The 13,462-nt window shown below is 44.2% G+C and overlaps 1 protein-coding gene and 1 pseudogene across 1 annotated transcript; one reads left to right on the forward strand and one right to left on the reverse strand.

The window, feature by feature from the left end:
- Positions 1 to 239: 239 nt before the first annotated feature.
- LOC143274092 (interferon-inducible double-stranded RNA-dependent protein kinase activator A pseudogene) lies at positions 240 to 3,438 on the reverse strand (annotated as a pseudogene).
- A 945-nt stretch (positions 3,439 to 4,383) lies between these two features.
- Positions 4,384 to 11,564, forward strand: Mmp7 (matrix metallopeptidase 7). The gene is made up of 6 exons (XM_006983782.4): positions 4,384 to 4,673; positions 7,495 to 7,721; positions 7,806 to 7,954; positions 8,516 to 8,644; positions 9,279 to 9,440; positions 11,358 to 11,564. Exons 1-6 carry the CDS (start codon positions 4,557 to 4,559, stop codon positions 11,402 to 11,404), a joined length of 831 nt encoding a protein of 276 aa, XP_006983844.1. The 5' UTR covers positions 4,384 to 4,556; the 3' UTR covers positions 11,405 to 11,564.
- The last annotated feature ends 1,898 nt before the right edge of the window (positions 11,565 to 13,462 follow it).

Below are 13,462 nucleotides of genomic sequence, written 5' to 3' on the forward strand. Positions count from 1 at the left end.
ACTCATACACAAGAAATAAAAATAAAACTTTTTAAAATTTAAAGTTTAAAAGGGCAAATTTTACATCATGTCTATTCTATACACCCCCCCAACACACACACACACACACACACACACACACACACACACACACACACGCACGCACGCACGCACGCACATCTGGTTTTCCTCCTTTAACAGTGAGTCACTTACAGCCTGTGTCTGCACAATGCATCACTCTCATGAGTTCAGGACATGATTTCCCAGCTGAACCCTCAAATTCAATAACCAATACTGATACCAATGGCTTAGACACAACCAACTCTCTCGTTCCCTGGTAATGGCCACCCCTTCATCTATAAGCCTTGTCCCAACAGTAGACCCACTCATTAACTCAGATCTTCGACTCTTTCCTCTTCAATCCTGCAGCTGACTGGCTCCCAAGTTTTTGTTCTGTTTTTTTTTCCCTCTAAATCCTGGTTTATTTGTTTGCTTATCCTTTCTTTCTTTTTAAACAATAGTTCTTTATTCCATGGTTTAAAATACATGGCAGAGTAGCCATGTTCTCTGAAATTTAGCAGTGGCATTCAATACAAGCCTCCCACTGTAGTTCTAATGGGTTTCCATAGAATTCATTTCATAAAGCCTTGCTCAAAAGGAGCTCTAAGCAGCAGTAAGATGGTTGCTAACAGTGGCTTTATTTCTTCATGTCATAGTCAGATATGCAGACTCTCCTTACCATGTGCCTATAAAGTGAGGGCTACAGAGTTTATAAATGTAATTTACCAACACAAAGTTGAAGCCATTAAAAAGAGTTTAATAACTACTGCCAGGAGACAAATTTTGAGAATCTGAAGAGACGTGGACACACAGACATACATGACAGCAAATGTTTACTCCGGTAGAGATGCAAGGGGAACTTCTTATGCACTACAGGGTTCCATAAGCTGCTCCAAGCCTATTTTCTTTCTGGTCTTATCTTTAAATACTGCAGAGCATTGTGGGTAGTGTGACTCTGTGCATTGCCACAGGAGACGCCTGAGCCATGACACATGGAAGTGGGGCTGGTGGGCAGTTCTGAGAGACACTGCCACTGTCCATTGGCACTCAGTTCTTCTGTATCTGAATGGTATGCTAAAACCTTGCTCCTTGGCAATCTTACTAAGCAGCTTGATGTAATCTGTATTCAGGGGACTGAGGTGGCTTCTTTTCAGTAGGTTGATCTTTTTACCAGGGGAATTCTTCAAGGAATGCCAAGTGCAGTCTAAGAAATACCCCACAATGTTCGTTAGAGAAATGTTGTTCTCTGGAGAAATATTACTAGATTTGGTAAGAAATTTCTCAACAGTGTCTCTCTTGTCTGTTGTTGTTGTTTGCTTGTTTTTTAAATCTCCCTTTCCAGTTTCCATAAACAAGTCTACCCTGCAAACTGCTATACCCTATGGGCAGTCCCTTCTTCCTGGGAAAGGCTACATTCCGGAAGTCGCCAGCCACCATGAGTAGCCAATTCCTGGAAGGGGCCAATTGAGTTATGCAGTTTAGATGGATCGGGCACTAAGGGTCAGGAACTGCAAAGCAAATACTCACCCTGGATTTCAAATGCTTTGCCAGCTTCTTCCTGTACCACCCGTCACGCGTCACCCACGCTCACTCTGAAGGTGAAAGCATGTCTGTTTGCCGTAAGCCAGAATGTCTTGGTCTTCATGCCGCATTTGTGCTGTGCCTGAACCGGTGTTTTCCTGAGCTTAGCCATTATCCTCCTCTCCACACTGAAGGTCTTGCTGCCCCTGTGCTCCAGCGGCAGGTCTGGGGGTGATGCCTGCTGTGTGGGTGGCATGGTGAGAGGGGACATCTGGGCAGGATCCTCACTCTCAGCTCTCAGCTTTCTAGTCCCCAAGAGGAACTCACCTGCCCTGCCCTGGCCTGCCCTGGCCTCAGATCGCTGCCTCCATCCTGCAAAGGGACAGGAAGGGCTAGAGCTAAATTCTGGTTTCTTGGCGTGCCTTGGATCATCTTCCTCTACCCCAGTTAGTCTCCCTACCTCACCCTGGCTCTTGTAGTAGCCTCTGCTTATCTCTCTCTCTCGGCCCTCAACAGAGAGTCATCCCTCCTTCCACAATCGGTCTTTAGAGCAAGCGCTAGCATTTTCTCACAATTCTAACCCAGTCACAATAATTTCTTCTTTCAAACATTGCTTTGAGAGCCTTAGGATGAAGTCCCAACTCCTTGCACCCAAGGCTGACTGTCGATGACTTTACTCCAGCCAGCTTTCTAGCCTCACTACCTCATCACCAATACACTGCCTGCCTCTCTTCCCCATCCATGGCTTGCATTAGGGCTCACTCTTGATATCGTACATTGTAAGGTTTTAGACAAATGTGTGATGGCATGCATTCATCACTAAATACCTGAGTGTTTTATTGTTTTAAACACCCTCTGTGCTCTGTATCCCCCCTCAGCCATCCTTTCCCAACCCTATCCCTGTACCACTGATCTGCCTGCTGCTTCCTTTCATTGAATGGCATCTACCTGGAATCACAGATTTAACCCTTTCCTATTGGCTCCATTCACTCAGTAGCACTCATTTAAGGCTCTTCCATGTCTTTTCATCGTTGGTAGCTCTTTTGGTTTTGGTGCTGAATAATATTCCTTTGTGTGGCTAATTCAGTCTATCCAGCCATTCCCCCACTGAAAGACATCTTGAGTATTCCCAAGTTTTGAACAGTATGAATAAAAGTGTGATAAGCACGTTTTATATAGGCATGGATTTTCATTTCTTCTTTGGCTGGGAAGGAGTATGCTTCCTGGATCATGTGGTAAAAGGAGGTTTAGTTTTGGACGTGCCAAACTGCATTGCTAAGAGGCCGTACCCTTTGTATTCCCAGCATGCCTTGCCTTAGCGTTGCCCACGTTCTGGATTTGAATCATTTTAATGGGTTTTAATTGGCTTGTTGTTATTTTAATTCACATTTCCCTGGTAACTGCAAAGGGGAACATCTTTTCATGTTTACTTCGAATCTATGTGTCTCTTTAGGTGAATTATTGTTTGGATCCTTGGTGTATTTTTTTAATCAGATTATTTGTGTTCTTGCTGTTGGATTTTAAGAGTTCTTTATACAATTTAGATAATAGTCTGTAAATGGAGGCGGAGTTTTTCTGTCTCAACTGCCCAGTCCTAAATAAACACGTAAAAGCTTATATTAAGTACAATATGCTTGGCCAATAGCTCAGGCTTATTACTAACTAGCTCTTACTTTTAAATTAACCCATTTCTATTAATTATTGTGTTGCCACATGGCCCTTGGCTTTACCGGTCCTCTGGCATCTTGCTTCTTGGGTGGCTCACTCCAGTCTCTCTCCACTCCGCCCTTCTTCATCTTCATCTTCAGTTTGATTGTCCCGCCTAACTTTATCCTGCCTTGCTATAGGCCAAACAGCTTTATTAATTAATGGATGAGAGTAGTATATTCACAGTGTACAGAAGAGTCATCCCACAGCACTAGTCCTTCACTGGATATGTTTTTTTGCAATATTTCCTTCCAGTCTGTGGCTTCTCTAAGATAAGAAAAGATCCATGATTTTACTCCAATACAAGGATCAATGAATATCTCATAGCATTATGGTTATCTGATACAGGTCACGTCTATAAATATTCATATATTATACAGACATGTTACACATGGCTCTCCCTGGAGATTTACTGGGGTGTTTGATTGAAGGAAATTAGGAATAGCATTAAGAAAAGAAGCCACTGATTAAAGGGGCACTTACAGGAGCTTCGCACTGTGTGACTGAAATGCCCGGATGAGAGCTCGCTCTACAGCAGCCACTGACACAGAACCTGCACCTGTCACACCTGTCCCCCTCCTTTACAAAGCATTATGGGATGCCAGTAATGCTCCAGTTCCTCCTTCCTTCTGTCCTCCCTTCCTTCCTCCCTTCCTTCCTTCCTTCCTTCCTTCCTTCCTTCCTTCCTTCCTTCCTTCCTTCTTTCTTTCTTATTTTAATTATTGTCTCACTGTGTAGCCAATGGTCTAACTATACAGGCACTATGTGGCCTAAACTTGCAATCCTCCTGCCTAAGCAGCCTCCTGAATTTTGGATTCCAGGTGTGTCTCATCACCTTGGTGTCCTATTCTTTCTTGGTGCTGGTTTTGTTGCAGTACCTGATCGGTGATGTTATTCTATTTGTGCACTATTCCACATATTACAAATGTTTAGAAAAATCCTTGTAAGATACAGAATACAATGAAGGGTTCAGAACTGCTTTGTCAGTGAGAGACTTGGGAGGGTAGTGATTTGATTCCAACAAATAAAACAAGTTTTCTTGTGGATTCAGCACGGGGGGGGGAGGGGGTCCTCTAAAAGATAAAAGCCATATGTTCCTCCTGCCAATAAAGGACACAATACTTCCTCATTGTTGCTAATGGAAAATAACACATGCATTCTAAAAAGAAGAAAAGCCTGCAAATGAGTCACCTATTTTCACATTCAGGGCTGAGAAGTCATATAAATTTCTCCAGCTCCTGTCATAAGACATCAAAGCATCTGGTTGGTCTGAGAACAATCGCCTTTTGATGACGACTATGCAACTCACCCTGTTCTGGACTGTGTGTCTGCTTCCTGGCCACCTAGCCCTGCCACTGTCCCAGGAGGCTGCCGATGTGAGCACGCTGCAGTGGGAACAGGCTCAGGTATCTGGTCCTCTCACTTGGGGTTCTTTGGCCTCACCATCTGCACACCAAGTGTGTTTCTGAATGATCTGTCCTTCGTTGTTAATGTGGCAGTGAATATTCGTTTGTAAAGTTCCTGGTTAGAAAAGCAGAGCATGCTTTCTGTGAGGAGCCATGCAAGCTGGCTTCCAGAGCCTTCCTGAACTCTGACTGAGTGCCAGCTCCTTTATCTGATATCTAGGAGGACTTGAGAATGTCATTTCATTTCTGAACTTAAATTTTCCAATTCAGAAACTGGAGAAGTATAATAATGATGTCAGCAAGTGGAGCTAGTATAAGACATTTAATATAATACTTGAAATACAGTTCATGTTCAGGAAATAGAAGTGTTATTATTGTTATTTATTGCAACTTGAAATTCTTTTCATGAACTGGACTGGACTGTACCACTAAAGACGAAGCCTCCCGGGGAACAGACTCACAGTCAGAAAGCACCAGTAGAAGACGTGGCTTTCTTGCCTGCGCACTAGAAGTTAGAACACCGTCCGTGTTCTGCCCACAGGACTAATCTACCAGACAAATAACAGATGACAGAAACTCACGTGTGTGCAGTGGTTACAGACCACGAGTAACTCCACATACAGCATGCCATTTGATCATTCAGGGTCTCCTTGATTCATATTCTTGCTGCCAATAGAGACAGGAATCAGGATAAGCTTCTCTAGTTCAGAAATCGTGTTTCTTCATGCATATTGCTGAGTAAGTATAATAATTAATGAGTATAAAATGTCATTTGGTAAAATTGGATAGCGACTGATAAGCTCCAAGCATAAGAAAAATAGAACTGTATTTCACGTTCAGTTTGACTTTTTAAAAGACTCAATTGATAAACTAGATTCAACCACATGAAGTCACCAATATTTAACTGGTTTTTACCTTACCAAATAGCATTTTTAGGAGTTTTAAGCCAGTTTTGAGGGTTTTGTTTATTTGTTTGCTTGCTTAGCACACAGATTGTCTATGAGAAGGGGGATCACTATGTATTTGAGGCCAGCCTGAGCTACACAGTGAGTTCCAGGATAGCCTGTACTACAGAGCAAGAGTCTATGTCCAATCAGAAGCAGAGGTGGAGAAAAGAATGCAAACAGGTCTTCCAGAGAGCGTCTTCATGAGGTCCCCGCTCTGGGAGGGATACAATGTTTGTTATTTGTTTCAGAGAATTTGTTCATGACCATTCTGAGTGAACAATAAGAATTTGTTGTATTGAATGAAACCCCATCACTGGAAACAGGAAGGAGGGCATGATGTTGGCCAGTTTACTTTGGTAAAATGCATAGTCGTGGGAGGCTTTCAGGTAGATATCCACCTCCAGTTACTCCAATACCGACAGCAAATCACTCCGCAGATGGGGAGCCATCCAGCAATCCTGCTGCTGCACACCCCTGAGCCTGTAGCTCTCCTAAGGAAGCTTCTTCGGAAATGGGTCACAAACACCTGGGGCAGTCTCTGCAGCTGCTTCGCTCTCTAAGCCATGCGTCTGTACAGAACAGAGGCAACAGTTCCATCCCTGCTTTGCTGGGTGGTTATAAAGCTGTCGTTGAAATAAGCATGGAGTAAATGGGTCCCTGGCCCTGAGAAGGGTGTCCAGTGCCTTTGAGAGCTGCCAGTGCTGTCCCTTGCCTCGTCACCTTCTGCCTGATGGTCTCCACTGCAGCCCCAGACACCTGGACACTTCAGCCATCCAGATGTGCATGGGATCCAGATGTGCACCGGAAGGTCTTGGAGGGAGCTGCTTTATTCCACCCTCCTAACGGGTGCCAAGAGCAGGAAGGACTGAGGATAGAAAGAGAAAGGGGAATTGGGACTGCAGACAAGGAGATTTCAAACCAGGCCTGCCACTAACTCAGCTTGTGAACCTGAACAAAGCATCAGATGCTGTTAGCTGGGCTTTCTTCCTGGATGATTAATTCAGACTAAACTAACAATCACCTGATTTCTTCTTCCCTATTGAAGTGTAAATAGCCAGATCACAGCAGTCCTTAGCTGGATAATGGACCTCAGATCTCCCCATAGGGTCTATGATGCCCAAGAGTCTTTCTATATGCTCAAATGCTCTCTCTCTCTCTCTCTCTCTCTCTCTCTCTCTCTCTCTCTCTCGCTCTCGCTCTCGCTCTCGCTCTCGCTCTCTCTCTCGCTCTCTCTCGCTCTCTCTCGCTCTCTCGCTCTCGCTCTCGCTCTCGCTCTGTGTGTGTGTTGTGTACACACATGTGTGTATATGTGTGTATATATGCGTGTATGTGTGTATATGCATGTATGTGTGAGAGAGTGCATGAGTGTGTGTGTGTGTGTGTGTGTGTGTGTGTGTGTGTGTGTGTGTGTGTGTGCAGGCTAGAGGTTGATATTGAAAGTCTTTAGTGATCTTCCTGTTTCTTCCTCCCTGGCACCAGAGGTATAGAAGCACCCAGTTTTTCCCATGGTCTGGGGATCAAACTCAGGCCCTCAAGTTTTTGAGGCAAGCTCTTTTGTGACTGAACCTTTCCAGGCCTGTGTGCTCCCTGAAGACGTGCTGACTCCTCCTGCTCTAAACATAAGTTCACGGTTTAAAAAGTGGGCGGTGCATCTGTCCTCTGAGCATGAGAGCGCACTGCTCCTAGGGATTCCCCTCTTCATCTTATGCAGCAGCAGGCCAGTACTTTGTCAAATATCCCATTTCCCCTCTCCAGTAAGTACATACTCTACTCCATAACTGTTTAACATTTCTGTCTTCAAATAACTATTCAAATCAACAGGTAAAAGAGATGCAGATTTTCATATTAAAGAGTATTTTCTCTCTGTCTGCCAGGATTATCTCAGGAAATTTTACCTTCATGACTCTAAAGCAAAGGAGGCCAACAGCCTAGTGGTCAAACTCAAGGAAATGCAGAAGTTCTTTGGCCTGCCCGTGACTGGAAAGCTATCCCCCCAGATCGTGGAACTAATGCAGAAACCGAGATGCGGAGTGCCAGATGTTGCAAAATATTCCCTAATGCCAGACAGTCCAAAATGGCATTCCAGAGAAGTCACCTACAGGTGAGGTTCACTTTGGCTCATTCTGAGGGAGGCAATGAAACCTTTTTCCTGGGAACTAAACACTGTTTTCTTATGTGTTGTCAGAATCATGTCCTATACTTCAGACTTACCACAGCCCAAGGTGGATCAAATCGTGGCAAAAGCTCTCAGAATGTGGAGCAAGCAGATCCCACTGAAGTTCAGAAGGGTCAGGTGGGGGACTGCAGACATCATGATTGACTTTGCAAAGGGAGGTAAGGATGGCTCCTGCAGGCTAATCCTGTGTCTGTTCACCTGATTGCTCTCCTTTCAAGACTTAAACCCTTTCATGAGCACTAGAGAGGGCTCTTATTGGTGAAAGGTGTGTCTAACATAGGAGAGGCCTTGGTTTCAATTCTCAGCATCACACACTGGTTTAAGATCTTGACTCCAGTGAGCCTTCAACATATGGTGGTCACCAGTGCTGAGCAGTGGATCTAACGACAGACAGGTGCCTAGACCAAATCCACAGCTCAGCCTGTGTTTGTGAAACTGGCTCTTGGTAGCTGGGCGGTGGTGGTGCACGTCTTTAATCCCAGCATTCAAGAGACAGAGGCAGGCGGATCTCTGTGAGTTTGAGGCCAGCCTGGTCTACAGAGTGAGTTCCAGGAAAGGTGCAAAGCTACACAGAGAAAAAAGAAAAAGAAAAGAAATTGGCTCTTGGTGCCAGGAGGTCAACTGGACCAGCCTCTCTCTCCAACCTTCATAACCGTATGATCTGGAGAGATGAGGTAACCGGAAAAAACTAACAGACATCACACTGCACTGTCTTGCAGATCATGGAGACAGTCTCCCGTTTGATGGGCCAGGAAACACACTGGCTCATGCCTTTGCGCCGGGGCCAGGCCTCGGAGGAGACGCTCACTTTGACGAGGACGAATACTGGACTGATGGTGATGGCCCAGGTAGAGGATCCTATGCCTCTTCTACTTCCTATCTTTTTAGAAACCCAGACTTACACCCGCTTTAAATTTGATCATTGCTTTAATTATAACAATTAGAGTCACCTTAAGGGCCAGCTACTGTATTATATGCTTTAAATGTTTTATCTCATTTAATATCTTCTTTTTTAAAATTTGTGTGTGTGATGTATATGGAAACCCACATGGTAAGAGAGTACTGATTCTCAGAAGTTGTCCTCTGACCTCCGTGTGTGTGTGTGTGTGTGTGTGTGTGTGTGTGTGTGTGTGTGTGTGTGTGTTGCTCTCCTTCCTGTGTGTAGATGAAACCTGAGCTGCAGATTCCTTTCCCTGTCACCTGCTGTTTCCATGACTTCCCTGACATTGTGGACTCTGTCCCTCTGGGACCAGAAGCCAAAATAAACCCTTTCTTCCTTAAGTTGGTTTTGGACATGATGTATTGTCACAGCAACAGAAAAATCAGCGATGCATTCTCCTTCTTGCCTGCCTCGCTTTTGAAGGAGTGGAAACAAGCAACTAAAGATGGCTGGGGCATGGCTACTGTCCTTCATCACGATGTGATAGAGTACGGTCTTTATACAGTTATTTTAATATTTAACATACACTTCCCTGGCTGTAGGAGTGAACTTCCTGCATGCTGCCACCCATGAATTCGGCCACTCTCTGGGTCTGGGCCACTCTTCCGACCCCAGTGCTGTGATGTATCCTACCTATGGAAATGGCAACCCAGAAGACTTCAGACTTACAGAGGATGACATTGAAGGCATTCAGAAGTTATATGGTAAGAGTTATGGCTTTCGAGAAGAGAATGTCAGATATGAAAGAAAGATCTCAGGAAATGGGGAATGGCCTAGAGATCCACAGTGGGATTTAAACCTGAAAACCTGTGTAGTAGGCCAGGGCACTGGGAGGCTACCCTGTGTGAGGCCCTCAGTTTATTCCTCAATACTTCAAACAAATACAAATCAAGACCTTCTGAGGGGAAGCAACAACCTTACATTCCTGAAGAAGATGTTCTATACTATGCGCATGATGAGATACTCATTTTATTTTTAGTTGATTTTTATGTATTTTTTTTTGTGTGTGTGTAAGCTCACAAAATACAATACACATGTAGAAGTCAGAGGAGAATTTGCAAGAGTCGTTTCTCTTCTGCTATGTGGGTCCCAAGCATAAAACTTGTTCATCGGGCTAGGCCTATGAGCCCTTATTCACTAAGCCATCTCACCACAGCTGACATTTCACACTTTAAGCTTTGGAAGTCCACTATGGGATGGAAATGTTATTACCCTTCCTTGCAGAGCTCGGATGCGTATGAGAGCCCCCACCCCAAACACCATTCATAACTGCCCACTGCCAAGGAGTTGCCCTACACGGTCAAAAGTGACTCAAGTCTCCCAGGTTTTATAAACATGGAGGGGAAACGGTCGCCCACAGATAGCAACAGCTATAATAGGAACCACCGCCCGTGAAGTCTCTAAAGTTGTATGTCCTAGCCTCTCCTTTGTTTTAATCAAATTCCAAAATCAAATGTATCAAAAAGCAAAAGTCAGTCAGCATTTGCTCGATGAAGCTTGTTAGAAATAGGGTTTGGGAGACAGATGAGAGGCGTGGTAAAAAGCCATGTCCCTAGATAAAGATGAGGACAAGAAGAAGGTTCAAGGAGAAGGGACTCGTGCAGAGGTATGTGGCTTCCAGGTGACAAGTCAGCTCTCCTGACTTCAGGTGTTGTTATATATTTCTGCATCTTCACCTTCTCAAAGAGACACAAGAATCTGGAATTACATATATATCAAAACCTACTTCACACATAAAGGAAGAATGAGAATGCACGGTGAAATAATCAGAGTCTTTGAATGATCAAAAGAGAGACCTGTACTCAGGGAAAATTATTTCTACAGGGGAAGAAATGGATGCAAGCATCTGCCAAACCTTTTACTGCACGTCAACATTTCCCAAACCGTGTTCCTAGGGCAACACTTTGCAAAGGAGGTTACCACAGCAACATAATGTTGATAGTACAACCTGCTGAGCTCAAGTGCTGAGCACGTGTTCATGCAAGTCTTCCTAAATGAGAGTGGTTTTGAGACATGTTCTGTCTGTATTGTCCTTGCTGTCCTGGACATGCGCTGTAGACCATGAATACACACACACACACACACACACACACACACACACACACACACACACACACACACACAGAGCTGTTCCTGCTGTGTGGCCTTGAATGACCATTACCTCCTTCCTCGCACTCATGCATACTCAGTTCTCCCTGTGAATTAGAAAACAGAAATACATTTAGTTTTGCTGATATAGATTATGCCCCCATCATGCACTCTAAAGAGGTGCATCCTTCTTCTTTTCAATTTCACTTAGAGGTTTTTCTCCGTGCTCTAAAACTAAGAAATACCAGCACAACCATGAGAAATGCATTACAGAGGTGAAGCCACAATCCACACTAACGTACATAGTATATAAAATATATAAAGTGACTCCACTGCCTCTGCCTCTCTGTTGCTAGAATCAAAAGCGGGTGCCCCACACACCTCATCCAGCTAACACAGATGGCTTTTTGGTTTTAGTTGTGTTTTGTTTGAGCTGGGAATTGAACCTGGGACATTGTCTGTGTTAGTAAAGATAAGAATTTTGCTATGTGATTTATGACACTTCTTAATGTTCTTATTTTCTTCCTTAACAGGAAAGAGGGATGATTTGTGGACGATGCAGACACTTCAAAGAGGCTAACTGTGCTTTCATTAGGCTCTCCATTGCATTCCCAATCAGAATGAGCAAACGCCCTTCCTGAACTATTGGGGACTTGGGGGGTCCAGCCCCTCAATAGTCCCCTCCCAGGGTCCGGGAAGAATCTACAACCAGCTAAAGAAATGAATCTATGTACACGAAACTCCTTAGTCCATACACTTTATTATTCTGTGTGAGTTCTCTCCCTATAAGCTTCTATTCTCTTTTAGCTCCTTTCCTGCCTGATCTCTCTATATTCATCTACTGCTCCCTCTAAGTTCTAGCTTAATCCTCTCATCTTAATTCTGCCTCATCTAGGTCCTTATCATCTTGCTCTTATCCAGCTAGTACTTCCCCATCTGGCTCTTCCTCATCTTCCATCTCTTCCACACGTTCTCTCTGGTCAAAATCCTCCTTATCCTTCTCTGTTCTCCGTCTCTAAGTTCTCCACATTCCTCCTAAGTCTCTCTGGAATCCAGTTATAAACCCAAGCAATAGCAATCCCCCGGTCAAGCAAGGTCACCAGGCTTGAATTCTATGGGGTCATAAAGGCAGGTAAGAATTTTCTTCAGGCAATGACCACCAGGCTTTCTTTTACAATCCAAAATGGGAGTGGTAAAGAGGAGGTCAACTGAGTGCTAATGAACGGTTAGTATGTGAAAAAAGGATCTATGTGCTCAGTCTACATTCTTAGAAGTGGTTAGGTAGGAAGTTAGGGGTCATTAGTAAGGTTATATAAGAAAGGAGGGTCTCACCCTAAATTGCACAAGAAATAAAACTATCTGCCTGACCTAGGAGACAGGTGTAGTTTCGTTTGGTCTTGGATGCTTGACAGGCATTTTAGATAAATACACTGTTAGGAGTTCTTGGAAGCATGCAAGAAAATCATTTTAGGAACCAGCTAATATATATATATATATATATATATATATATATATATATATATATATATATATTTGCTAAAATATCACCAAGATTTCTTAAGCCATGGCTTGACCTTTGGAGAAGTCCTCGACTTCTCCAAGTATCAGCTTTTGTGATAGTAGCTGAATTCCATTATGTTTTCCTGTGGCCTGCAGCACTGAAGTGGGTGTGGCACTTGCTCCATTGTTCTGTGGGTGGGTTTTGCATGTCCCTCTGAGGGTCTTCTTTACTGGGTAGTTCTGAGTAGTCTCAGGTGACACGAAGTTGGTAGACATCAATAAATGTTACAATGCACAAATAACCCCATTGCTCTTCTGTGGTGAAATTACTCCTACTTGAGAAAATTTTTTCAGTGACAAAGGAAGAGAAATCAAAGACAAGGTGAGAAACTAATTCAGCCATATTCTTTGAGGTTCTTCAGGTACACCTTCACCAAATGGAGCAGGTGGGCATGCCTCCTCTCCATTAGTCCTTGGTACAGCCAGGCAATGACATGTCCTTATCCTTTTGGCTTAAGCCCTCTCTGAGTCTGCTGTGAAGCCACGTTCTTCCCATGGGATGCCTAAGCTCCTGAGGACTTACAGCTTCACGGTTACTACCAGCTCTAAGTTCGTGACACCATATCTCCCCTCTTCCTGCCCTCTACCAATCCAAATGTTAGAATCACCTTCTTTTTTTCTAACCTACAACCCATAAAAAGAGCAAGTAGTGGTGGGGCACGGGGTGGAGACAGGAGGATGACTGGGGCTTGTTGATTGCTACCCTAGCTCCAGGCTCAGTGAGAGACTCAGTCGTAAGACGTAACTTGGAGAGTGATAGAGTAGGACACTGAATATCCTCCTCTGGCCTCTGTGAATGCACACCAATGCATACACCACACACACACACACACACACACACACACACACATACGAGGGTGGGTGTAATAATAATGGGTATACCTATTGCCTTGGAATCCTCACTTAACCTACATCAACCATTTCTCTCTGGCTTCCTGCCTGCAGCCTTCCAGTTCACTCTGGCCCTCAGGCCTTCAGACCCTTGTGAAGCTAGGCTTCTGCTCAAACTCGGTTTCCTGCTGTCCTGTGCTTCTTTTCATGCTCTGAGATTCACTAACAGGCTTCTCTGGGAAGCAGT

Source organism: Peromyscus maniculatus, chromosome 7 (genome assembly GCF_049852395.1).
Source record: "Peromyscus maniculatus bairdii isolate BWxNUB_F1_BW_parent chromosome 7, HU_Pman_BW_mat_3.1, whole genome shotgun sequence".
NCBI classification, from domain to species: Eukaryota; Metazoa; Chordata; class Mammalia; order Rodentia; family Cricetidae; genus Peromyscus; species Peromyscus maniculatus.